This window comes from Euprymna scolopes, chromosome 12, assembly GCF_053919585.1.
Source record: "Euprymna scolopes isolate OS-2025 chromosome 12, ASM5391958v1, whole genome shotgun sequence".
Lineage (NCBI taxonomy): Eukaryota > Metazoa > Mollusca > Cephalopoda > Sepiida > Sepiolidae > Euprymna > Euprymna scolopes.
Window position 1 is genome coordinate 144,124,874 of NC_136493.1, and position 25,659 is coordinate 144,150,532.

General features: G+C 35.0%; 2 protein-coding genes across 3 annotated transcripts in view; both read left to right on the forward strand.

Annotated features, from left to right (window-relative positions):
- Window positions 1-2,908, forward strand: part of LOC145291519 (H/ACA ribonucleoprotein complex subunit DKC1-like) — a 58,270-nt gene extending 55,362 nt beyond the window's left edge. For both annotated transcript variants that reach the window (XM_080137503.1, XM_080137502.1), the window contains exons 12-14: window positions 744-780; window positions 2,436-2,615; window positions 2,712-2,908. In XM_080137503.1, the coding sequence (XP_079993629.1) occupies window positions 744-780; window positions 2,436-2,615; window positions 2,712-2,768 (274 nt within the window). In that variant the 3' untranslated portion in view covers window positions 2,769-2,908. The remainder of the gene's footprint in view (window positions 1-743; window positions 781-2,435; window positions 2,616-2,711) is intronic.
- A 14,155-nt stretch (window positions 2,909-17,063) lies between these two features.
- Window positions 17,064-25,659, forward strand: part of LOC145291520 (PAT complex subunit CCDC47-like) — a 102,531-nt gene continuing 93,935 nt past the window's right edge. The window contains exon 1 of the mRNA XM_080137504.1: window positions 17,064-17,256. Within this exon, the coding sequence (XP_079993630.1) occupies window positions 17,170-17,256 (87 nt within the window). The 5' untranslated portion in view covers window positions 17,064-17,169. The remainder of the gene's footprint in view (window positions 17,257-25,659) is intronic.

Below are 25,659 nucleotides of genomic sequence, written 5' to 3' on the forward strand. Positions count from 1 at the left end.
AGTGTCAGATGTATTCCAACCTAGAAAACAGCAATTCTTCCCCCTTTTGTTAGAAACATAACTCATGAAATGTGAGGAGTGAAAGAGAAATTAACAAAAGCACGAGTGAGAACTACATCATCAAGGACTCGAGACAAACCTTCAAAGCATATAGCACCTCACATTTATAAAACCAAACAAGGGAGCTTAGTTTATGAAGTATTTATGTTAAAAGGAATGGTGAGCAGGAAGTAGTAAGGTTTTATCAAAAGCAACTGATTTTCTACCCATGTGACACACAAGTCAAATCTTAAAATCTGAAACAACTTCTCGAGATAAAACTTACTATAAAAATTATAGATACAAATTGAATCTTAAAGAAAAAATATACAATATAAATTTTGCTTTAAAAAAAATATATAAACTAATTTGCGCTCTTGAATTTAAATAAACCCTCAGATAATTTCCTATTTTAATCCCAAAAATATTAAGAACAAGGCAATATATATATATATATATATATATATATATTGTGTATTAAAAGTGGAAGAAATTCTGTCTTATTTTTTCTTTTTTCTTTTTTTTTATCAGTTAAGATTAAACCATCTCTGCTCAAAAGTGAATTTGCGTATCTGATTATTCTTGCCTTTATTATTATTAGTTATTCAAATAAAGCCTTGCTTATAAAAATAAATATGTCAGCTGGACACGTGTATGTTCGCTTTTATTAGATAGAATATTGAATAATTTGTTTTTCTTTGCAGGTTACAAGCTGAAGGAGGAGAAATTAAACCTAAAAAGGTAAATTATATAGCTTTCCCACAAAAAAAAAACTTAATCTAATCCCATAGAAAAAGGCTCTAAAATTTTAAGCTTAGGGTGTTGCGAATATCCCAGTTGGTTCCAAAGAATTATAAGCACCAACATTTGGAATACAAAAGTGGACACTGTCCAGGATTTTGCCAAACTTATCAAGAACCTTGATTCCTGTAAATCAACTGGACCTGACAACATTCCAATCATAATACTCAAAAAACTGCAATCGGAACTAGTTCCCATTCTTGCAAAGCTGTTCAACCCAACACCTTAGTCAGTATTTAAAAATACTGAAGATCAACCTTGTGCGTCATGAAGAAATTGCTCCAATTTATGATAGATAAGTTGTAGGTCACTTCAGCAAACACAACCTACTCAGTGACAAGCGAGATCTACAGCTGATGTATTGACTGCAGTGAATCTATCGACAAGGCTTAATTTGTAGAGCAATAGCTCTTGACATATTAATGATCGAGTACTGTGGCCAGATCTGGGGAGGAGCTAATCAAGCACCCTTTCTTGCCTTGACAGGGTTCAAAATTGAATCAAGATCTAGTAGGTGATGTCCATTTTCTCTGGCACTCATTAACCCTTATCCTCAAGTGGCCTTCAGGCCTTGATAAGTGGGGATTCCCTTGTTAAAAAAAAAACTTATAATTTAAAAATGGTTATTTTTTTGCTGAAGAAAATAAATGAATTTCACTGCTTTTCAGAATTTATAAATTCACAAAGACATTCATTTCTAGTTTCAATAAGATTACTCAACATCTGATGCAATCCTTTATACGTGTCAGATACATTCTAAGATGGAATACTGATGCCAGATCATGGGAGATGCTGCTGAGAACACTCTTTCCTGTCTTAACACTTTATGATCTGAATATTATGATGTAGATGATTAAAAAAAATATTTAGTGTTAATTTTAGTTAGTTTAAAGGGTAATCATGCTATGATTGTCTTCAAACTGGAAAAATTATGAAGTTCAATAATTATTAAACTACCACTGAGAATTTTTGCATTTCATAAACTTACTTTGATTATCCATTAAAAAAAAGGTGTTTTTGGCAATGGCAACAAACAAAATTCTCCACTCTCTAAGACAGATGGCGGCATACTGAATGGACAGTTGCAATCTGGAGGTATCTGGCATCTAACCAGATACTAAACTAATATGTACAAGGCGTGTTTGAATCATTTCCCACTTTATTGATGTCATTATATTCATTTATTTACAACTGAATGAATTAGTTAAACCAGGTCATAAAAAAAAACCGTATAAAATTAACTTCACAATCTAGTGGGAATGATCTCTTCTCTTTCCTACGACCCCTTTTCTTACAGAAAAGACATTGCTAGTCTTTCTCTACTCTATCGTTGTTTCCGTAAAGATGCTCGACTGCACATCAATCTTCATTTTCTTTTTGCAAATATTTCACGACTTTCCTTTCTTCCTCCATTTAATTAACAGCAAATGGAATTTCTAAGAACTGTTTCTTTCCAACGACTTCAACTTCAAAGAACATATTTCCATTGGATTGATTTGCTGCAAATGAATTGTTTGAAATAGACTTTTTTTTTTCTACAAAACAAGATTTTATGAGCCATAAAGTTGATCCTTATTTTTTTTTCTTCTTTTTAGAGAAAACGTGAACCTGCCAGTAGCTCTGACGAGGAGCAACCTCCTGCCCAGGTTACGGTAAAAGAGGAAAGTGATGACCAAAAGAAGAAGAAAAAGAAAAAGAAGAAAAGGCTTGCATCTGATGATGAGAAGAAGGCAAGCGGTGAAGAGGATGCTGCTCTAGATGCTAGCACAACAGATGTAAGGCTGAGTTTATCTTCTCTTTGAAAAAAAAAAACTGCCTCTGTTGGATAGCTCGAAATGATTTCATTTTAATTTTTGTCTGTTTTATTTCAGACTGCTGTTAAAAAGAAGAAGAAGAAAAAGAAACATAAAGAAGAAAAGGCTGAATAAAAACCCGTCCATCTGTACCCTCCCACCCATCACACTTTTTCTTTTTTTTTTATGTATATGCAAGGGTCCAACTGGTAAACTTTTCAGTTCATCTTTTTTGTACAGGACCTAGAAAGTAAATAAAAATATTAATCAAATAATTTCTTTGGAATTTTTTTTTTTTTTTTTTTATCATTTTATGGATTCTGAGTAGTCTGGATGAAGCAAGGTTAAAAATAAATGAATGGGAAAATATATACTAAAATATTCCTCCGTTTTAGGATTGCATTTTTTTTTTTTTTTTTTTTTTTTCAGTTTTCTAATTAGTCATCAGTTGTAAATAACTAATCAAGTTACCTATCACTTAGTGAATTTCTGTCTATCACTTTCACCCTCTCCATGTATGTTATGTAACTCCCCCCCCTCTTATTCTATATACCATCTATTACTCTTACTTCTCTCTGAAATTGAAAGTAATAAATGGAATATGCTCTTTTTTTTTTTTTTTTTTTTTTTTTTTTTTTACAAAGGCATCACCACATTATCAAGGCCCAGAGGCCACTCAAGGATAAGGGTTAAAGAGTGTACAGTAGAAGTTGGTCAATATAGTAATCATTAGTAATGAAAATTTGGTAAATTTAATAACTTATATGGAACGGCTCATCAAGAACTTATTTACTTTAGACTTGAACAAAACCATATTGTAGTCAGCCGGAAAGCAGGAAAACGGAAGACAATTCCACAGGCGTGCAGTTCTAAGAAAGAAGCTTTGTTCATGGAATCTACGTTTAGGTTTAGGGACAGATAAAGAGTGGGGGAAATTATTGATAGTGTTTACAGCTAGACGAGTGTTTCTTGTGAAAGTTTGGCGAGGGGGGACCATAGATTGAAGCTCAGTTGAACACTTTCCATGAAAATAACGATACATCAGAGACAAACTCGCAACATCTCTTCTGTGAGATAGAGGTTGCAAGGAGGAGAAAAGGACATCTCCTACGAGGCTACGAAGTCTATTTTGAACTCTATCAAGGCAGGACAAGTCCTTTCTAGCAGCTCCTGCCCAGATGTGGCAACAGTATTCCATCCTTGGACGTACCTGGCTCTTATATAGATAGATAATAGCATCAGCAGTGAGATATCTACTGGATCGATAGAAAGATCCCACCATTTTTCCAGCGGCCTTGGCAACAGATTTGATATACGTGTTCCATTTAAGATCAGGAGTAATGGTCAAGCCCAGAAGCTTGTCAAAACTTGAGGCCTCCCGAAGACGAGAGCCATTCATTTCAATTGATGACAAATGTGGATCAGAATGTTGATGATGTAAAGAGAGAAGCTTGGTTTTAGATGCATTAAAAGTAACCAGCCACTCCTTTCCCCATTGTACTACGTGCTCAAGATCAGAGGAGAGAGAATTGGAGAGAACTTGCTCGTTTACTGTCTTAGATGTGGTACCATAAATGGTAGTGTCGTCAGCATAAATGTCTACAAATGATGTAAGGATATGATTTGGAAGATCATTAATGTAGATCAGGAAAAGAGTTGGGCCCAGGATGGATCCCTGAGGGACACCGGCATTAATACTGTGAGCTTCTGATTTTTGCCCCTCAACTACTACTCTTATGAACCTATCAGAAAGAAATGATTTAATAATTGAGAAGACTTTTCCAGCTATACCATAGCTAGCGATCTTATGAAGTAAACCTTTATGCCATACCCTATCAAAGGCTTTAGATATGTCAAGAGCAATTGCCCTAGAAAGATTGCCACCGTCGAGAGATTTGCTAATCCTATGCGATATAACTGTAAGGACATCTGCTGTAGATCTAGCAGAACGGAAACCATATTGAGTGTCACTAAGAAGATTATTTTTGTTGAGATGTTTGATTACTTCTGTATTTAATACAGATTCTAGCAACTTACTCATGACGCACAGGAGACTTATTGGCCTGTACTGAGAGGGGGATGAGCGATCACCTGAATTCTTAAATACAGGGCATACTGATGAGATTTTCCAGGGAGATGGGAAACTATTCTCCTTAAGACAACGTTTAAACAGTTTTGTAAGTATGGGCGCTAGTTCAGGTTGAAGTTTTTTGAGTACTATAATTGGAATACCATCAGGGCCAGTTGCTTTACTGGAATCAAGGTTTTTGATTAGCTTGGCAACATCACGTACAGATATACGTATATCACGTAGCGTGTTTTCTGATACAAGAGGAAATATTGGGGGTTGGCGGATGAAGTCACTCTGCCCAGGAGTCTGAGTGTTTATTGTGTAACCAAACAACTGCACTGGGGCAGTTCTCTATAAACTGAGTAAATATACTAGTATCCTTGCAACATATTTCCAAGATGCATGATATGCCAAATTCTTGGAAATGCTAGCAAAGTTACTTATTTTAAAGTGTTTTCCTTCAAATTCCATGCGTAAATAGATTTTAACTTCAAATTGTTCATGTCAATTTTTTCCTCGCATTCTCTTCAGGCTGCTAAACTGCAGTTTTAACATAAAGAACAGAGAATGCCATCGGACAGTAATGCTATTTAATCCAATGTTAGAGAAGCAGAAAGAGGCTTATTTTGTGTTTATTATTGGAGGCAAATCTCTATTGGATATTATATTGTACCTAGTATATGGTACTGATTTCAAGATTAAAAAAAAAAACTTGGGTGTCATTAGCTAGAATTGAAACTAAAATAACCTTTTGAGCTGTCAACAAATAAAACTTTTAGTTATGAATGAATTTGCACATGCACAAAAGTAATAGAAATATGTTGGCAAGTTGAAATGAACATTTTGCATTTCAACTTGCCGACATATTACTGTATGCATTATTAATCCATCCAAACAAAGATTTTACTTGTTATAAACCATCCTTGGTGTATGATTATTATTTCCTGTTAATTTCAGTGTTACCTGACGAGTAGTTTGAGTTTATTGGTTCAATATTTAGACACACGTACATACATCTCCTGTTTTATTTATATAGATTTTTTTTAAGGAGATACCAACAGTTGTCTCCCTTTGTAGTAAGATAGTTCTGTTCTTAGTTATCTCCCTTGCTTGCTATTGTGGATTATTGATAAACGACCGTTTGTTTCTGGTTGGAGTTATGTGAAGAGTAAATGAACAATACCTTTTTAAAAACTACTTTAATTTTGCATTCGTTTCCACTTTGTAAAATACTTTTTCTTTTTTTTGCTTTAAGAGCAGATGAAATGTGCTGTAGACTTAGTAAGTAATTATCTAAAGATGATTTCTTTATAAAAGAATTGTTCCCTATTATCACATTGGGTTGGCATTAAGAAGTGAATCTTGCCTCAACTAAGGAAATGACTTTTAAAGAAAATTTGTCAGATTTTACATTATGTAGTGGCTAGGGATATACTAGTTTGAAAGTAAATTTCTCAGAGTTGTCTAACACATGCCAGTATGTGATGATGATGATAGTAGTTATAATATTTAATCTTAATATCTGTCCACAGTCACATAAAAAAACAATTCATATTATATGCCAAAAATCATTTAAATTGAAGTAGTTTTATTTTATCAAAAGAAAATCATTTTAAGCAAATTTGAGTTACCTCCCTCCCTCATGTTAAGAATGCCTTTCTACTCGATTTTGAATTATCGGCCTTGTTTTCAAGATGGTGCTGTAATTTAGCCATAAAATTTTATTTTCTATATAAAAATTTTTTTCATCGATTTGCATGATTTTTGGTGTATAATATTTTCCTTATGCCATCAGTATAGATTTTTTTCATATGGGAGAATTCTGGACATGCACCTTGATTTTTGCTTATAAACTTACAGTCCGACCAGAAATTAGTTTAAAGGCTTCAAAATCATTGTATAAAACCTATATATCACAAACAAAAATAAGTCTTTTGGGGGCTTTAACTTTATTTTTAAAACCTTTATTAATAGTAACTCCTAAAATATAAGAAACAAGAAATATTTTGTTTCATGTATCAAGACATCGATTTTATTGCAAAAGCGTTTTTTTTTTTTCTGTGACATTTTTTTTGGATGGGATTATATTTTCTGGGAAGAAATTATTAGAAAAGTGGTCATACTTTAAGAGAATTAATTTGTCTTTTTTATTTATATGTTAGACTTATTATTTGTTATTATTATTTACATTTACAAGTTTGTTAGAGCATATGTGACCCTATGATCGTCCAAGTCACTATCTTGGTCAGCAGCGACTAGATGTGACTTCTTCGTGCGGCAGTATCCAGTTGATTGCACCCAGGTGTTCATTGGTGCTTCTTGCGTCAGGGTTTATATACTGTCACCTCGCCAGTCTGTCATATGCTAGAAAAACAATTCCAAGCACAAAAGAAAACAACTCAATTCTTCTATAACGTTTCTGAATTTTTGAGATGAGGATTGGTTATTTGTATTATTATTCGAACTACTGTTCTCATTTTGAGTGTGATTTTCACGTTTCGGTTGATATAACCTCCCACCTTCTTCAGGTGTATCTTGTCGAACTCGGGAATTTAGACGGAATTTCGAGTGGAACCATTTATTTACTTCAGTGGGGTAGCGTGCTCGTGTTCCGTCAGCCATGACTGGATAGAGGTCCTAAGTAATTCGCAAATGTATATTTCGGACGCCCACACTAAGGATTGAACCTTCAACCTTCAGGAGAATATCACTTTTACAATTGATTTTTCCCAGTACTCCAACCACTGTGCCACGGGTCCTTGCGGACAAATATACATTTGCGAATTACTTAGGACCTCTACCCAGTCATGGCTGACAAAACGAGCGCGCTATCTCCGTGAAGTAAATAAAGGGTTTCACTCGAAATTCCATCCAAATCCCCAAGTTTGACAAGATACACCTGAAGAAGGTCGGAGGTTATATCAACCGAAACATTGTGAAAATCACACTCAACATGAGAACAGTCGTCCGATGAATAATAATACATCAATTCTTCTAGTCTACTGATTAATTTCCAGGAAAATGTTAAACATATATATAATTATATACAGTTATAGTACAATGTTCAATAATGTCCAACTCAACTGAGTCTATAAATAGATTTCACTTTTCTCTTTGATATAACGGTGAGGTTGGCATGGAAAGAGAGGTGGGTGGTGACGATTCTCTACAAGTTGCTCTGTCTCAAACTCTCAAGTCAACTGTCGTTTTTCGACTGTGCACTCCATTAATATATTCAGGGGAGGGGTGAAACCGGGGTTGTTCCCTGGATCAATCATACCCAACAACGTCACCCCAAGAAAAGTCCTCTCTCCCATGAGTGCACCTGTGGATCTGCAACGTTCTCATGACCCAATGGGGTCACCCGTGATCTCTAGGCCGAAGCACTGCACTTGAATTATAAACATAATCTCTCCAGAACCCTGAGTCATTACTCGTTTGGAGTACAAACTTCAAAAATGACATTGTGACTTTCATAAAAAAAAAAATGAAAGTCACAAATCTTAATCTTTTCTCTTAGCAGGGTTTTTCACTGTCATCCAGGAACACCGATGATTAAAAAAATCATATCTGCTCGGCTTTCTCCAGTACTTTGGGAGTCTCAGCCTCCTCCCAGTGGGGAACTCAGCCGCTCCCTGGGACGGTCACATTCCATTAGAATAGAAAAATTGGCTAAAAACATTCATTCCTGGGCACTTTTCTACAAGGAGTGGTCACTTTTCTCATCGATATTTTTTAGTCATCCTCTCTTTTCGATTGATTAGCCTTAATTTAAACCTTCACCACTTCCTGTTTGACAATGAACGCAATTGCAAAGATGTCACTTTTTTTCACATTCTTTTCTTCCTTCGTGGTATGGGTTCTAGCCTGCCTGCCACTTTTTTTTTTTTTTGCTGAACACACCTCCAAACACCCAGGAAACGCCGGGCACCCAGACTAGTATTAAAATAAGTATAACACCAGACTCAGGATATTTTCACTATGTTTGAACATAGTTGCTAAGTGCACACACTCACACACAAATATATTTGAGATGAATATCCAGTGTAGCAGCAGCAAGTCTTGGGAGCATATACTAAAAAGTACAGTTCAAAATAAGTCATACACAATCTATTATGACTATGAAATTCCTAGGAAGACGTTAACCCAAAAGTATTTTTAATTAATAAAAATTGTTCCAAACCCCAAAAAGTAACACGTCTAGGTGAAAGTAATAAGTCAGTGCGAACTTAGAACTATAAAACCTGATCAACAAAATCCGAGTTCTCGAGTCAGCTATAATACTAAAGAACATATGCTTTTGACCAGAGGAGAAAGGAAAGGACTCAATGACTCACATACCAGCTTTCTTTATTTCAACATACATTCTTCCACACTAACAACAGGCAGGCGAACAGACAAATTATTACTCTAGTCTATACACACACACAAACAAGAACAAGCTAAATCAACACACATACACAGTGCCACATTGTCAAATCTTATATATAAAAGACTATATGTCTGTCTGTCTCCATTTTTTTAAACTCTATCTCTTCCAGAAATTAAAAGTTGCAGAGCAGCGCTAAGGGCCTTAAATGATTGGGGCTTTTTTATTCACCATTCTTTTATGGGTCTTTTGCCGGTTAAAATAGTTTTTAAGGGTCAAAATTGAAAACATTGTTATACATTTTATACATTCATCTCAGTTTATTTTTAATTTTTAATCAGTTCATATGCGTGTCACGTTGGTACAGCAATTTTGAATGCTACAGTTTTGCTTTCAGTTTCAATTCTAGCTGATGGCACCCAAATACTTTTTGCTTTTACTTTTGAAATCGCAACTATAATATGTACGCAATCTGGACAAATTAAAATATCAAATTTAAGTATATTTTATGACCGGGCAAAGTTGACCCCTTCCCCCGCTAGTACTCACATATGTATATTACTTACATGCGCATATTATTCACGCAATGTACATTTTTGACTTGTGACTACTAAAACTTTACCAAACATGTGTTTGCGCTACGGACATTTACTGATTGAAAGTAAGTTTTATATTCTCATCTCTTGTATAAAAATATTTTGTTATAAATTTTCATTTACAAAATTCTGTTCATGTTTTTAGTTAGCACTTGCTAACTGGTGACCCTTCTATTCTTTGAATGTTTTGTTTATTTCCATTTTTATATGCATGCCCGTGTATGTATGTATATATATATATATATATAAGTGCTGGAACGATTCCAATATTTTTCCCAATTCTGATACAATTACAGATTCTGATTCTTTATAAATCTCTAAATCTTTAACAATAGAGTTGCTATTTTTCCTGATTACCGTAAAAACACAAGTTAAATGTACATATATTTTCACAAGTGTAAAACTACACTTGCAGGGGATGATCTATCGATTTTAGTTTTAAATCAATAACTATTTATTTTATCATTAATACCAAAATACCATTTCAAGATTTTATAAACAAAATCAAATAAAAAAAAAAAAATAACAAAAAAAAAAAAGACAGCTAAAAGAATTATTTTGGCAACGGAAAATAGGCTCAAATTTTTCCAATTCCGATACCCCCAAAAGTTCCGGATTCTTTTTTTTTTTTTTATTCCTGACTCCAATTCTAATTAATTGTCCCAACATTAATATATATCCTTCGTTTTCTTCCTTCATTACACAATAAGTTTTATACCATAGTTCATATTAAATGTTGGTGTGGTTTTTGACACAAAGACCTTATCATCATCCAAAATGGCCTCTACCAAGGCCAGGAATCATGCCACATCCTTACACGTACCACAAAAGATTGAATTTCTCCTGACACGCTTTCCACAAAATTTCCTGTTTTGGGGAGCATTCTAACGCAACAAGCATTAATACTTGTATTAGTCTTGATAACATTCATTTTCACATTTTTACTTTCCTTAGCATTCATTCAAGTCCAATCTATGATCTTCCCTTGCCAAACTTTCACGAAAAACACTCATCTAGATCAATAACCCCCCCACCTTTAGCTATGCCTAAACCTAAACATGGATTCCAGAAACAAAGTTTCTTTCTTAAAACTGCACGCCTGTGGAACTCTCTTCTGTTTGCTGCTTTCCAGCTGACTACAATAATAGCCGTTTTCAAGTTCAATGTAAACAAGTTTTTGTTGAGCCATCCCCTTAAGTAATCCAATTTACCAAATTTCCACTACTAACGATTACTACGATATTGTCCCATTGACTACTGTACACTCATTAACCCTTATTTTTAAGTGGTTTCCAGGCCTTGATAAGGGGTGACTCCTATGTAAAAAAAAAAAAAAAAAAAAAAAAAAAGTCTTAAACTGAACAAGTAGGTCATCCATCGTTTCACAGGCAAGTACTAAATCATCAGCAGACAACATCACTTCTGAACAACCCATACTAAACTCCTTGGACAACACTTCTAACAAATAGATAAGCAACGGACCCAGCTGATGTATTCCTACTTTAACATTAATCTAAGCTGAATGTTACCAATACCTTTGTTCATCTGTGTCTCTCATTTCTTATGTTAATAAGTTAGTAAAATAAGTAATTAATTAGTTCTATAGTCTCTCTCTCTCTCACACTCTTTCCTTAAGTCCCATAAAACCTTGAATAACTAAGCAAAACTTTTCTTTGTGTTTTTCTTCATCTAGATATATAGAAGAGATGATCAACAAGCACTTGACGACACGGCCACACATAAAACGACCAAGTGAAACAGCAACGATGAAGAGAGCAAAAAGACCAGCACGTAAACACTCGCATGTCTGTATATAAAATAGACTTTATTTGAATTGTTGATCACTTGATCTCTCCTGGGAGCGAACGTAACAATTGATCCGTTAATTTACTGGTTATAATGTAAGAAGGCATAGTAAACTACTAACGCCCGAGAGTATCCTTTACCTCTGTAAGGCCACCATTCGCCCATGTATGGAGTATTGTTGTCATATTTGGGCCGGCGCATCTGCTACTAGTCTCTCACTCCTAGACAAGGTTCAAAAGAGAGTGGCCAACCTAATAGGTCCTGAACTGTCATCCAAGCTTCAGCCTCTGTCCCATTGACGAAATGTTGCATCCCTTTGCCTGTTCTACAAGTATTTTAACGGTGAATGCTCCGACAAACTGCAAGCACTTGTACCCCCTCGACGTAAATACCCCCGACAAGCAGCAAAATCCCACCTCTTCACAGTTGAGATCCCTAGATGTAAGAGAGCCGTCTATTCCAGTAGTTTCTTCCCCAGAACCGCTAGACTTTGGAATTCCCTTTCAGGTTCCTGCTTCCTCAACTGTACTGACATGCAGAAGTTCAAGTGTAATGTGAACTAACATCTTGCTGCCCAACTCCCCACATAGTACCCCTGTAGCTTATGTCTCTGATATTAGTCCCCTACATCAAAGTGGCGATGTGCCTTATTTGGTGTGAAAATGTAATAAAAAAAAAAAAATAATGTAACTTTAACGGAAGGAACGAAAACCATCACACAAAAGGAAAAACAAAACTTTTTTATATAACAACGAAAGAATTTATTGAATTATCCACATCGTTTGATATAGGTGAAAGAAGGTTAGACAGTGGCTAAGTGAATAAAATGAAAACTTGAAAGTTTTGGGGCCCCACAAAAAATCTGTCAGCAGTTATCTCATTTCTTAAGTTTGAAGAATAAGAAGTAAAGAATTAACTAGTTATGTAGTCTCTCTCTCTCCGTAAGTAAATTCTCTCCAATAAAACCTTGAAGAACTCATCAAAGTTTCCTTGTGTTTTTCATACATAAAACGATGAGGAGTTTAGAAATTTTATTTTCTTAAGCCATTCAGCATATCAGAGTGGAGTGGGGAGGTCAACGTTGCTAGCTGATGTATCATCATTATTGTCATCTCCTGTTTTGGTGTGCAGTAGGGAACTGTAGCAGTTTATCAAACGTGGGGCAGCACTGAGCGTTAGCTGAGTGCATGGCGATGGAATCCATTTGTGCCTTTCTGTATCCATTTTAAAATCAAATTCAGAATTTCCTCCTTAGATGAAAGGTTGTATTTTTTTTCTGTTCTCCACCTATTAGGATAGATACATGAAAAGTTTTGACTAGTTCAGTCTGGAAAGAAAAGAAAGTCCCCAGCGGTTAATTTGAAACTTACCTTTTGAAGGTAAAAAAAAAAAAAAAATTTCCTTTTCAGCCTACATCACTGCCTTGATACGGGTCCAGAACTGGGAGTATGCCTTTTTCACAAGTGCTGGTGGGAGCTCGGTAGGAGCTTGGTGGGAGCTCAGCGAATACTCAGCAGATACAAGCAATCAGGCTGGCTTTGGTGTTGTGGGAGGTCATGTTGGTGATGTTCTCAACGTATGACCAAACGAAGTAGTCTAGTGGGTTCAAGTCAGGGGAGGAGGGAGTGCTAGTGAGAGAAGTGTACAAAGTCGTAGCACTCCTTCTGAAGCAAAGCCTGGATCTCTTTAGACTTGTGGACCGATGCCAAGTCCTACTGCCACACCCAGGGTCTGCCAGTGGCCACCTTACTGCCTCAGGGGATCACCACACACTTCAGCACATCCAAGTACACTTTGGTGTTGATTTTCAAGCCGACTTCGAAAATATGAGATGGCATGATTTGGCCCTCACTTGAAACGACACCAAAGACCATAACCATGGCCGGAAACTTTGTTTTCATCACCCTGGACACCTCCCTGTTATTATTCGTGGTAATCCAGCGATTCACTTTGAGAATGCTGGCAATGGTCCTGCTGTTATAAGTTGGATTGGTAGAGAGCATGAGTTGTACAGCAGCGCATCTATAATCTTGACTGTTGAACATTGTGCCACTTTCAAACATGACAGAAGGCTCCTGTCGCTCTTAGGATTTGTACACAACTGGCCAACTAGTAGATGGTCTGCAACAAAAAAAGCAAAAAAAAACAAAAAACCCCAGGTTTTCATCAAACGGAAATGGGAATCATGTTATCTTTTCTAGGGCAACAATTTTATCGTTCCACCCTGTATGTATATTTATATTCTGTACAAATAAATAGAGGTGTGTGAAGCTTCCTCCAGGTGCATCACGATGGGTCTCCAACTAGAGCAGGCAATCAATCGATTTGATTGAAAAATAGGCTATTTCGTTGATTTTAATGACAATAAAAATATGGGAGTGTGAAACATTCATTGATCATCATTCAATCCTGGGCAACGTCGGGTCAGCCTGCTAATAATGAAATAAAAGCTGTTGTTTTTGCTTCCACAGTTAAGTTAAAATTAAAAGCTTACTCTTTATATTGCTATTTATTTGCTTCCCCACTGTCGAGCAAAATGTGATACAAGATCGTTTTCAATGTGAGGGAAAACCAGCTCCCCAAAAAAGAGGCACTCTCGCAGTTGCAAAAATACAAATTACCTTAGTTAATGGAGGGAAAACCCTTCTATATTAACGACAAATGAGCTTAAGTGTAGCATCCAGAAAGAAACTACACTTTGAAATATTTATTTGTACAGAATATAAATATACATACAGGGTGGAACGATAAAATTGTTGCCCTAGAAAAGATAACATGATTCCCATTTCCGTTTGATGAAAACCTGGGGTTTTTTTTTTTTTTTTGCTTTTTTTGTTGCAGACCATCTACTAGTTGGCCAGTTGTGTACAAATCCTAAGAGCGACAGGAGCCTTCTGTCATGTTTGAAAGTGGCACAATGTTCAACAGTCAAGATTAGAGATGCGCTGCTGTACAACTCATGCTCTCTACCAATCCAACTTATAACAGCAGGACCATTGCCCCTTCTCAGGTACATGCTATTATAAAAAACCTAGACACCTCAAAAGCATGTGGACCAGATCTCATCCCGGCTGTGCTATTAAAAAAATGCTCTGCCGAGGTTGCTCCAGTTCTGTCCAAACTTTACAATAAATGCCTTAACGAATCTTGTTTTCCCGACTGCTGGAAAACCGCTTCTGTGGTACCAGTCTTCAAGAACTCTGGTGAAAGAACTGACCCACTAAATTATCGCCCCATTAGCCTCTTCCCGCTTTTTGCCAAAATATTTGAGTCCTTAGTTAATCAAGCCCTAGTCCAGCACCTAACAGCTGCTAAACTCCTGACTGACAAACAATATGGATTCAGGCAAGCCCGTTCAACAGCAGATATCTTAACTGTAGTTTCTGAACGTATATACCGTTCATTGGATAAAACAGGGGAGGGTAGAGCGGTGGCCCTCGATATATCTAAGGCTTTTGACAGGGTATGGCACGATGGTCTTCTAAGGAAAATTAGATCATATGGAATCACTGGAAGAATTCATGATGTAATTAAATCCTTCTTAAGTAATAGAAAAATCAAAGTTGTCCTCGACGGATGTACATCTAAACAATATGACATAAATGCGGGAGTACCTCAGGGGTCTATCCTTGGACCTCTATTATTCCTGATATTCATAAACGACCTCACTGATAAAATTGTTTCGGAGATGGGTATATTTGCCGATGACACCACTCTCTATAACAGATATGAGGGGAAAACAAATGAACACATATCCAAGGAAATGGCAGAAACACTAGAGGATGACCTCCAATCCATAGTGGAATGGGGACAAAAATGGTTTGTCACATTTAATGCTGCTAAGACTAAGCTTGTTTCCTTCAATAACTACAAGAAACCTTCTCTACCACCAATAGCAATGGCCAAGAACACATTGCCTGAAAGTACTTCTTTTAAACTCCTCGGCCTAACGTTTACAGGGAATATGAACTGGAATAGATACATTGAGAGCATTGCCAAGGCTGCTGCAAGGAAGGTTGGCTCCCTCTACCGTGCTAGAAAACTACTTACGCCTGACAGTATCCTATACCTCTATAAGGCAACCATTCGCCCATGTATGGAGTACTGTTGTCACATCTGGGCTGGTGCATCTGCTGCTTGTCTCTCGCTCCTGGACAAGGTTCAAAAGAGAGTCGCCAACCTGATAGGTTCTGAACTGTCATCTAGGCTTCAACCTCTGTCCCATCGACGAGATGTTGCATCCCTCTGCCTGTTCTACAAATACTTTAATGGTGAATGCTCTGACGAACTGCAAACACTTGTACCTCCCCGACGTAACTACCCCCGACAAACCCAACAAGCTACTAAGTCTCATCCCGTTACAGTAGAGATCCCTAGGTGCAAGAAAGCCTTTTACTCCAATAGTTTCTTCCCCAGGACTGCGGGTCTTTGGACTCCCTTCCGGGATTCTGCTTTCCCAACGGCAATGATATGCAGAAGTTCAAGTGTAATGTTAACAAACATCTTTCTCCTCTTCTCCCTTCATAATGACCCCGCTAATTAAGTCCCTAATAGTAGCCCCCTGCTTCAAAGTGGCACTGTGTCTTGTTTGGGGTGAAAATTGAATAAAAAAAAAAAAAAAAAAAAAAAGAATTAAATTTTAAAATGAAAAAATCAAGTACCATTGTGAAATTGTGCTTTAAACAGAAACATTCATATCTAACACGCCTCTATCATATCAAAGAACCTACTGTTGATTTTATATGTTGGGCCTTTCGGCTTGTGTGATAATAAAACTTCTCAAATGCACTTGTGATGTTAGGCTGTGTAAAATGTTAACTTTGGTCAAAATCGCCTGTTCCTTCTTTCATCGGATTATTTCAATTATTGATACTTATCAGAGACATTCCGACACAAAACTTATCTAAGAACACTGCCAGGCACATAAAGCACCGTGTGAAATTTCATAAAAATCGACTCTGCCGTTTTCGAGTCCATAGGGAACGAACTTACAGACACACAAACAAAGTTCCTTTCATATAATAGTAAAGATAGAGATAGTAATAAAACTGGATTTAATTATGTTAAAAGTTTAGTCATTATTTGCTCCCTTCTTGTTTTACTTTTTATTTTTATTTTATTTTTATTACCTGAAGACGATTTTTGATAACGACGTCAAAATTACGTCAGAAGCGTTTGTGAAAAAAAGACCCCATATAGACATCGTATGTATGCATAAAAAAGGCCATCTGGCACGTAACAGTGTTGCTACATGTGCTGTTAATTCTAACACGAGTTTGAGCATTTCTGTACATTGCTTGAACAACCTTCACCAAACACTCGTTTACTTCTAGTTTGCACAAGTTCAGCTTTTCTTGACACTCTGTGAAAAACTGTAATTGAAACACGTTATTATATATTAGTTTGTCGTTAAAAAATAAAAAAATAAAAAGTACCCAAGTGTTCCACAAAGGAAAGTGATTACCGGGAATGAAACGTTAACTTTGTACAGAGTGTAAAGCTATTAATGACACCGATTCGAGAAATGACTCACACTCTTTATTAGAAAAAGAAAATTCGTGTTTATCTTGAACATATATTAGTTAAAACTTTTGACGTCATTATGGCTTTAGTCCGAGAGACGTTTGTGACAAGGTGTTTTGTTCTTTAATATTTGCACAAAGAGAGACGGATGTATTTTTGTTTGGAGGCCATATGGTGCCAGATCTTATGTTCGTAGACTTAATTCAAGTTCTCCAATTCATCATAGAAATGCTATTTAAATATTTTCTATCAGAAAAGGTAAGAATACAAACTATATATACTATTTTGTGTGCATGTTTTTCTTTACATTTTAAAATATCCTGTGTATGTTTAATTTGGAAAAGCGTAAGTTCGAAAGCATTCTTCGTCCCCCCCTCCTCCTCCTTCTCTCTCTCTCTCTCTCTCTAATATATATATATATATATATATATATATATATATATATATATATATATATATATGTGTGTGTGTGTGTGTATGAGGACACTTCTCAACCTATATACTCAACAAATTTTTTATCTATAGACTTGAAATTTGGTATATAGGATATTCAGACATGTGGAAAACTTTTTAATGCGTTTGCATCTAAAAAAAAAAAAGTGTTGCTAAGGGGTCAAATTTGAAAACTTGGTATGTTGAGGCTGTCAGATTTTTATCTGTTTGCTAACTGTTTCATGACTGCTCCTGCGCTAATCGTTCATATTATGTTAAGAATAAGGTTTGAAAACATCTTTTGCAGATCATGTTTAGTTGGCCTAATCGTTATCGTGCTTGACATACTGTGTTTAGGTTTTAGTTTCGATCTCAGCTCGAGTATTTTTATTTTTTACTTACAAGAAGTGAACTGTTTAGAAAAAACATAATACTTGCATGCACATATCTCAGTTTGTTCCCGTTTTTTTTTTTGTGTTATTTTTTTTACGTCATTTTTTTTTTTATTTAGGAATGTAGCGCTACATTTAATACTGGGCACCACCATATAAATATATATGTGTGTGTGTGTGTGTGTGTATATATATATATATATATATATATATATATATATATATAAAAATATGTTTTACATAAGCATTAATATATCGCTACAAATTCATGAGTATGTTTCGGCCAGTCAGTTACAATAACTAGAGACCTCATCTTGAATAACAGCCAGGGGAGACTTGATTCCAAATATTTCTCATATGTTATATCTCCCCTCTTTGGTTTTCATACATAAAGTAAATTTCACAGTGTATAAGGATTATTTGATACTGAAGATATTTATAATCTTACCCTATTTCAAAAAGAGGGGAGAAATAACATATGAGAAATATTTGGAATCAAGTCTCCCCTGGCTGTTATTACAGATCATTTGAAACCATAGCAGCAAGGTTTAGTCTCCCCTCCATCAAGGTTAGAAGTTTTAGGGAAATATATACACAGTAGAACCCCAGGTACGTTTTTTTTCAGGTGACGATGTGGAATGCAATGTTTTTCCGACCCCTGGTTATGGTATTTGCCCTGCCTGTGTTATTTATAATGTTATTTGATTATATATATGTGTATTATATACTGTACTGTATTTCGTTACTAATTTTTAATGCCATACCTTGGAGTTCTACTATATATATATATATATATATATATACTTGTAGCCAAATTGAATATTGAAATGCTCATATCTTTGGTTGGACAAAACTACATGAAAATTTGCAGGAATTTTTGAAGATTATAATACTATTCTATGGTTATAATATTATGACAATTGGTAAAAAAAGAACTTATATTTTCAAACCAATAAAATATGCCCAAATTTGCCTACATTTGTATATATAGTATCCTGGCAGGTTAGCTTTAGTTTTGCAGCTTTGGGATAAATTTTACTTAGGGTTTTTCTTTGCTTGGTTGTCTCCCCTGTGGTCTTATATCTTTCTGCAACCGCTTGTTAAATAAGTGCCATTGTAATAATTATTGCTGTTCAATATTATTTTCAGACAAATCCTCCCCCACTTCTCTCTCTCTCTCTCTCTCGCTCTCTCTCTCTTTATCCAAAACCAATTGCAAAACTAATAAAGGCCCTATTTGCTTACCTTCCTACATGGGCAAAGTTAGACACAAGGGCGTTTTTGTATATTAGGGATATTCAGCTTCCCTAAAGAATGCACTCTGGATGGGATAAAAATGAAAAAATTGCCCCAGTCAAGAAGTATTTCTCCTCCTATCGTGAACAGGACAGATATTCCACATTAACTTATTTATTTGCAAATAAAATTTGAAATTTGTTACAAATTAGGCACAAGGCCATAAAAAAAAAGTGGGAATTGGGATGGTGGTTGGAGTTATCTTATGTATATATTACTCTTAACTGGATCCATTTTTTAACCATTTGTTCCTTGTGTTCTTTCGCCATATTCCCATCAATTTCACATCAGAAGACACCATTAAACCACATTCACTTTATGGGCTACATTACTTAGAATATTTTGTTGTTGTTTTTTTTTTTGTTTTTTTTTTTCAGGGCAGGGGTTGGAGAACAACAATAAAAGGAACAAATAACAGATGAGTAAGACCTTTCCAACCACTGATAATATTAGGTTTGTTCAAAATCAAAATCAAGCAGGTTGATCTCTGAGTGGGAGTGGGACTTGTTGGTTGAATTAAAGGATGGAGGTTACTGACTGATTTCTTGTTGGAATTGACACTTTCATTCCTCATCACCAGTTTCAAACCAAACTCATTCTCCTCATTTGTTTGTGCTTCTGCCATTGCCAATCAATTACGTATCATCGGGATAGTTTCGAGATTTCTAGACAATTCTACAGAAAAGCTAACAATGCTTGCACGAGAGCAATTTCTAAAACTGCCCAAGTATTCTCATAGGATTTGTGACTATCTCATCTCAAAAGGCTGGCTCATGATTTTTGGAGAATCTATAACAGTGTTATTATTAATTGCAAATCTGCTATTCCACCTCTTCTAAAATGTCCACAGGTCATTTCATCTTCTAAGGATAAGGCTGATCTCTTTGCTCGTCTTCTTGCTGACAATTTTTCTTTTTTCTTTTTTTTTTTTTTACATAGGCATCACCACATTATCACGGCCAAGAGGCCACTCAAGGATAAGGGTTTAAGAGTGTGCAGTAGAAATTGGACAATATAGTAATCCTTAGTAATAAAAACTTGGTAAATTTGATAACCCATATGAAACGGCTCATCAAGAACCTATCCACACTAGACCCGAACACAACCATATTGTAGTCAGCCGGAAAGCAGGAAAACGGAAGACAACCCCACAAGCGTGCAGCTCCAAGAAAGAAGCCCTCAATGACTCTGGTGCTGTTCTCCCAGATTTTCCTTTGAAAACTGATCAGTCTCTTGATTCTGTAATTATCACTCCAAAGATGGTTGCTAGAGTTCTTACTGATCTTGACTAGTCTAAGTCGTGATGAACTGGGTCTTTAGGAGCAATAGGTATGCCGATATTTATTTTCCTTCAAGTGAGAACCTCAAATGGAGAGGTTTTAGTTGTACTGTTTTTCAATTTAAGCCATCCATGGTGGCAGTGTGGATATGTTTATTTATATTTTATTTAAGTTCTCATGAATTGTTCAACCTCTCTAAAGGCATGATTTTTTCTATGTTGGAATCCTACTTGATTAGTAAAGTCATTGAATGGAATAGGGTGAAACTTTGTTAGACTTGACAATTGCAGGGTAGCCTTGTCTGGCAAGAATTACATCAAGGCAAAGAATAACTACTCTAAATGATAGCGAGGCAAGTACTTCTACTTTCGGCAACCAATTGTAATCATCGATACCCTGGCGTGCATGGTGGGGTGTTTTATGACAGTTCTGTTTTGTAGAGTGGAAGGGATCAAAAATCAAAAGATGATGGTCTCTAAGGATGAGATATGAAATGTGGAGAGGTCATCTTTTAAAAACTGTAAAGCTGGATATCTGCAGATCATTATAGTAGTCGCCTAAAAGTGCAGTCATCACTTTCTATAATGGGGTAGGGGTTGATCTCCTGTGACTAGCTTCATCTTTTCAGGGGTGATAGATTTTGGTATGGTATATTGAGCCACATGCCTTATATACGAGAAGCATTCCAAATTAATGTCTCTTATTTTTATTCACCACCCCCCATTCCGAATGAATCAGAGGGAATTGCAGATTGCAGTTATGATGACTGAACTTATGTATTCATGATCTGAAGGTTTCATCTCTCTGTTACAGATATTGTCAGTGTAAGACTCTAGGTAATCAGGAATGATAATAATAATTTGTATATGAAAAATAAAATTACTGATCTAATTTTATGATTTTTATATGCAGTGCAAACACTGACGAGGCAGTCCTTTGTTTCGGATCTATTTTTGTTTTTACAGAAGGTGTCCACTAGTGTTGGTATAAAACTGCCGCTTAAAATTAATCAAGAAAGACACCAGATCATTTGCAATTCTTTAACATCTAATCGACTCAAAATTTAGTGAGATTATTCAGTTCTTTCTTGTTCCTATTTACTTGTCTCCCCACGAGAGCAAAGTTAGACACAAGGCCGATTTTTCATGGGGATAAATGTTGCTCCCCAAGAAGAAGTGTGGTTCTAGATTGGAACAAAAATATGAATTGACTCGGTCTAGAAGAACTTCTCTTTCACCAACCGAGGATAGAATAGATTGTGTTGCATGAGGACAGATACTAATTTTTTTAATATTTGTTTGCAGAAATGTTAAAAAATATATATTTCCAACAAATTGGGAACAAGGCCATTCAAAAGTGTGAGAAAATGGATGCCATCCTTTGTCACAGTAACTAGAAAATGTGTGAAAATATTTAACAGATAAACTATTCAACTACTGGTCACATAACACTGAAATTAACAGGAAATAATAATTATGCACCAAAGATGGTTTATAATGAGTAAAATCTTTGAATGGGTGAATAAAACATACAGAAATATATTGGCAAGTTGGAATGCAAAATGTTGTTTTCAACTTGCTGACATATTTCTATTACTTTTGCACATGCGTAAATTCATTCATAGTTTGAAGTTGTTTAATTTTAAATCTTTATTATCTATCTGTTGACAGCTCGAACAGTAGAGAACATGATGAGAGCACTAAACTAACTGATTCTAGCTAATAGCACTCAAATTATTTTTTTTTTTTTTTTACTTTTGAAATCAGTACTATATATATATATATATAAATGTACATGTTGGTTCGTTCGGAATTAATTGTCTAAAAAACCACTGGATGGATGGCGTCCACGTTTTGGTATAATATGTTTACTATATTCATGTGTGTTTTTATATATTTCTTTTTTATTATAACATTATACTTAATTTTTCTATGATAAATAGGTAGATTTCTTTGTATCGAGAGGCCATTTTTTTTATTTAGGGACAATTATTTATTACCGCTTCCTGTCACGTTACCAGTGTTACAATTTAGCGGTTTTTCTGCTATATCTGGAGATTTCGGTTACAATCTAGCGGGAAATTCTAGAAAATCTGGAGGTATTTGGCACCCACACACCCGCATTAGAAAAGTGCTTGAAAATATTCAATGTAAGTAAAAAAAAAAAAATTAGCATTTATTGCCTTTGGTAACAATTATTTATTGATTATTTGTTTTGTTTTTCACCTTTTTTTCGACTAACCATTCTTAAATCTCACTATAAAATCGATTTTTCCAAGTACATTTTAGGTGTGTGGGGGGGGGGGATTCCAACCTCCGAAGTTTGGGTTTGTATTACTGTACACATAGATTCGAAAAAGTTGTCAAAAAACAAATACATAACAAATAAATGTTATCAAAGGCAAGATAGATTACTTTTCTGCCAAACTGGATATTTAAATTAACCACACGTGGTCTCAAAATGAATGACGACGCTCAAAGTGTATACACATTTTGACTCCTCCCTTTACTTAAAAATTCACAAAAAATCAGGAAATTAACGAATTTTAATGAAAATTGTAGTATTTTTCAAATAATGATCGCAGAATATAATGAACTAATTATTTTTACTTAACTGTTGGTGAAAATGTTTTATTTTGTTTAACCTAAAAATACCTTTACTAAAGTTATGGTTTTCAGTAGTAAGTAAAAAACGCAAGAATTTATTTTTGCTTTTTTTAAAGCATCGTAATTTGTAACAATAAAAAATAATTTTTACAGTAACATTACGAAAAAAGCCCCTAAAGTCCGTATTAATGTATTCGATATAACTCGAAGAAAAATGAATTATCAGATACTATTCAGGAAATTAAAGATTCAATTAGATTCCTATTTCAGTCACCTAAATTATTTAAGGTGAAATGAGTTTAGGAATTTATAGCCAAACCTAAATATTTTTTTTTTTTTGGTAAATATTCAAATACGCTACTACAGAACACCGACCACTCTAATTTGTTTGGGGGGGGGACAAATATATAACAAATAAATGTTATCAAAGGCAAGATAAGTTACTTTTCTGCCAAACTGGATACATTTTTTTGTTTTTATTCAATGTAACATATTTATTCAGCTCGAAAAACATACAGTGTTTACCGATGTTTTTGAAAATTCAAGATGGCGTCTCACACCCTCTTTAACACCGTAAGTTTGGAAAAAGGTGTTATAAATAAAAAAAAACTATACAAAATACTATTAAAAACCCGCCTAATATATGTCAACCTATGTCACAGTAACATGTATTGAGCGAGTTTTTAACAGTATTTTATCCGGTTTTTTATTTATAACATCTTTTCCCAAACTTACCGTGTTAAAGAGAGAATCAGACTCCATCTTGAATGTTACAATACATCGGTAAACACTGTATGGTTTTCGAGCTGAATAAAAATGTTACATTGAATAAAAACACGAAAAATATATCCAGTTAGGTAGAAAAGTAACTTATCTTGCCTTTGATAACATTTATTTGTTATATATTTGTTTTTTGACAACTTCTTCGAATCTATGTGTACAGTAATACAAACCCAACATTCAGCTCGAAAAACATACAGTGTTTACCGATGACTTGGAAAATTCAAGATGGCGTCTGATTCTTTCTTTAACACGGTAAGTTTGGGAAAAGGTGTTATAAATAAAAAACTATACAAAATACTATTAAAAACCCGCCGAATATATGTCAACCTATGTCACTGTAACATATATTGAGCGAGTTTTTAACAGTATTTTATCCGGTTTTTTATTTATAACACCTTTTCCCAAACTTACCGTGTTAAAGAGAGAATCAGACGCCATCTTGAATTTTCCAATACATCGGTAAACACTGTATGTTTTTCGAGCTGAATAAACATGTTACATTGAATAAAACCACGAAAAATATATCCAGTTTGGTAGAACAGTAACTTATCTTGCTTTTGATAACATTTATTTGTTATATATTTGTTTTTTAACAACGTTTTCGAATCTATGTGTACAGTAATACAAACCCAATATGTTACATTGAATAAAAACATGAAAAATATATCCGGTTTGGTAGAAAAGTAACTTATCTTGCCTTTGATAAGATTTATTTGTTATATATTTGTTTTTTGACAACTTTTTCGAATCTATGTGTACAGTAATACAAACCCCACCGACCACTCTAATTTGTTTGGGGGGGGGCAATCTGATGTTGGGGCGCGCACGCGCCCCAACATAACCCCCCCCCCCCATGTACCAAGTAAAATCTTCGGAAAATGTTAAATAGTGTTCTAATTGGTAAATGTCGGTGCGTTACTTACGGAAAATTTGAAAATTCAATGTTCCAAGTAAAAAAAACAAAAAAACAGATAAATTAAACCCCCCCCCTACTCCAACTTGGTGTGCTTTCCTTTTCTTATTTTATTTCTTTTTCAGCTAATTTTAAATTTTCCACCCAAAAAGCTCTATAATGTATTTTTGAAAATTAGAAAATTCTATGTCCTGGAAAAAAAAAATCCCCTCCCCCACCAACGTTGGTGAAGCCGTCGTTTATGCTACAGCGTGCATGCGCGTAGCATAAACGGAAGCTGCAAAATGGTGGAAAGAAGTTCGTGGGTTCAGGGGTAAATACCATGCAAACGGTAAATTTTCCCCAAGTTTGACTATCAGATTCGTTGTCAGCGACCTCAATTACCTATACAAAAACAAATTAGAGTGGTCGGTGTTCTGTAGTAGCGTATCTGGATATTTACCTTTTTTTTTCTTGCTTAAAAAACATAGCATTAATACAGTAAGTTAGGTAAACTGACTTTTTCGTTTAAAAATATGGAATTATTTCCCTTTCGTTATTAACTTTTTTTTTTTTAATTTTTTTTTTAAATAAATATTTTGTGTTTTATATACATAAAGTACAATTGTTGAATGTTACTGTTTTGATTATATTCGTTTGGGGGGGGGGCACAATTAAAAAATTAAGAAAGATTAAAATGAAGTGAAATTTAAGTTTCCGTTCCATTTTTACAACAACCGTAAAACAGTGCATACTCAGCAAGTTTTATCGTAATTTATAAGCATATTGAAACACTAAATCAACATTTTATTTATTTTTTTGCATAATTAATGATGGAAGTGTTTTTCTGTTTATTTTCTTAACATCTGTTAAAAAAAAAATAATTTGTACATTCTCTTGAAAAAAAGAATCAAACTTTCACATGTGTTCCATTTTAACAAACTGAGCCACAGCAACGCGTGGCCGGGTACAGCTAGTAT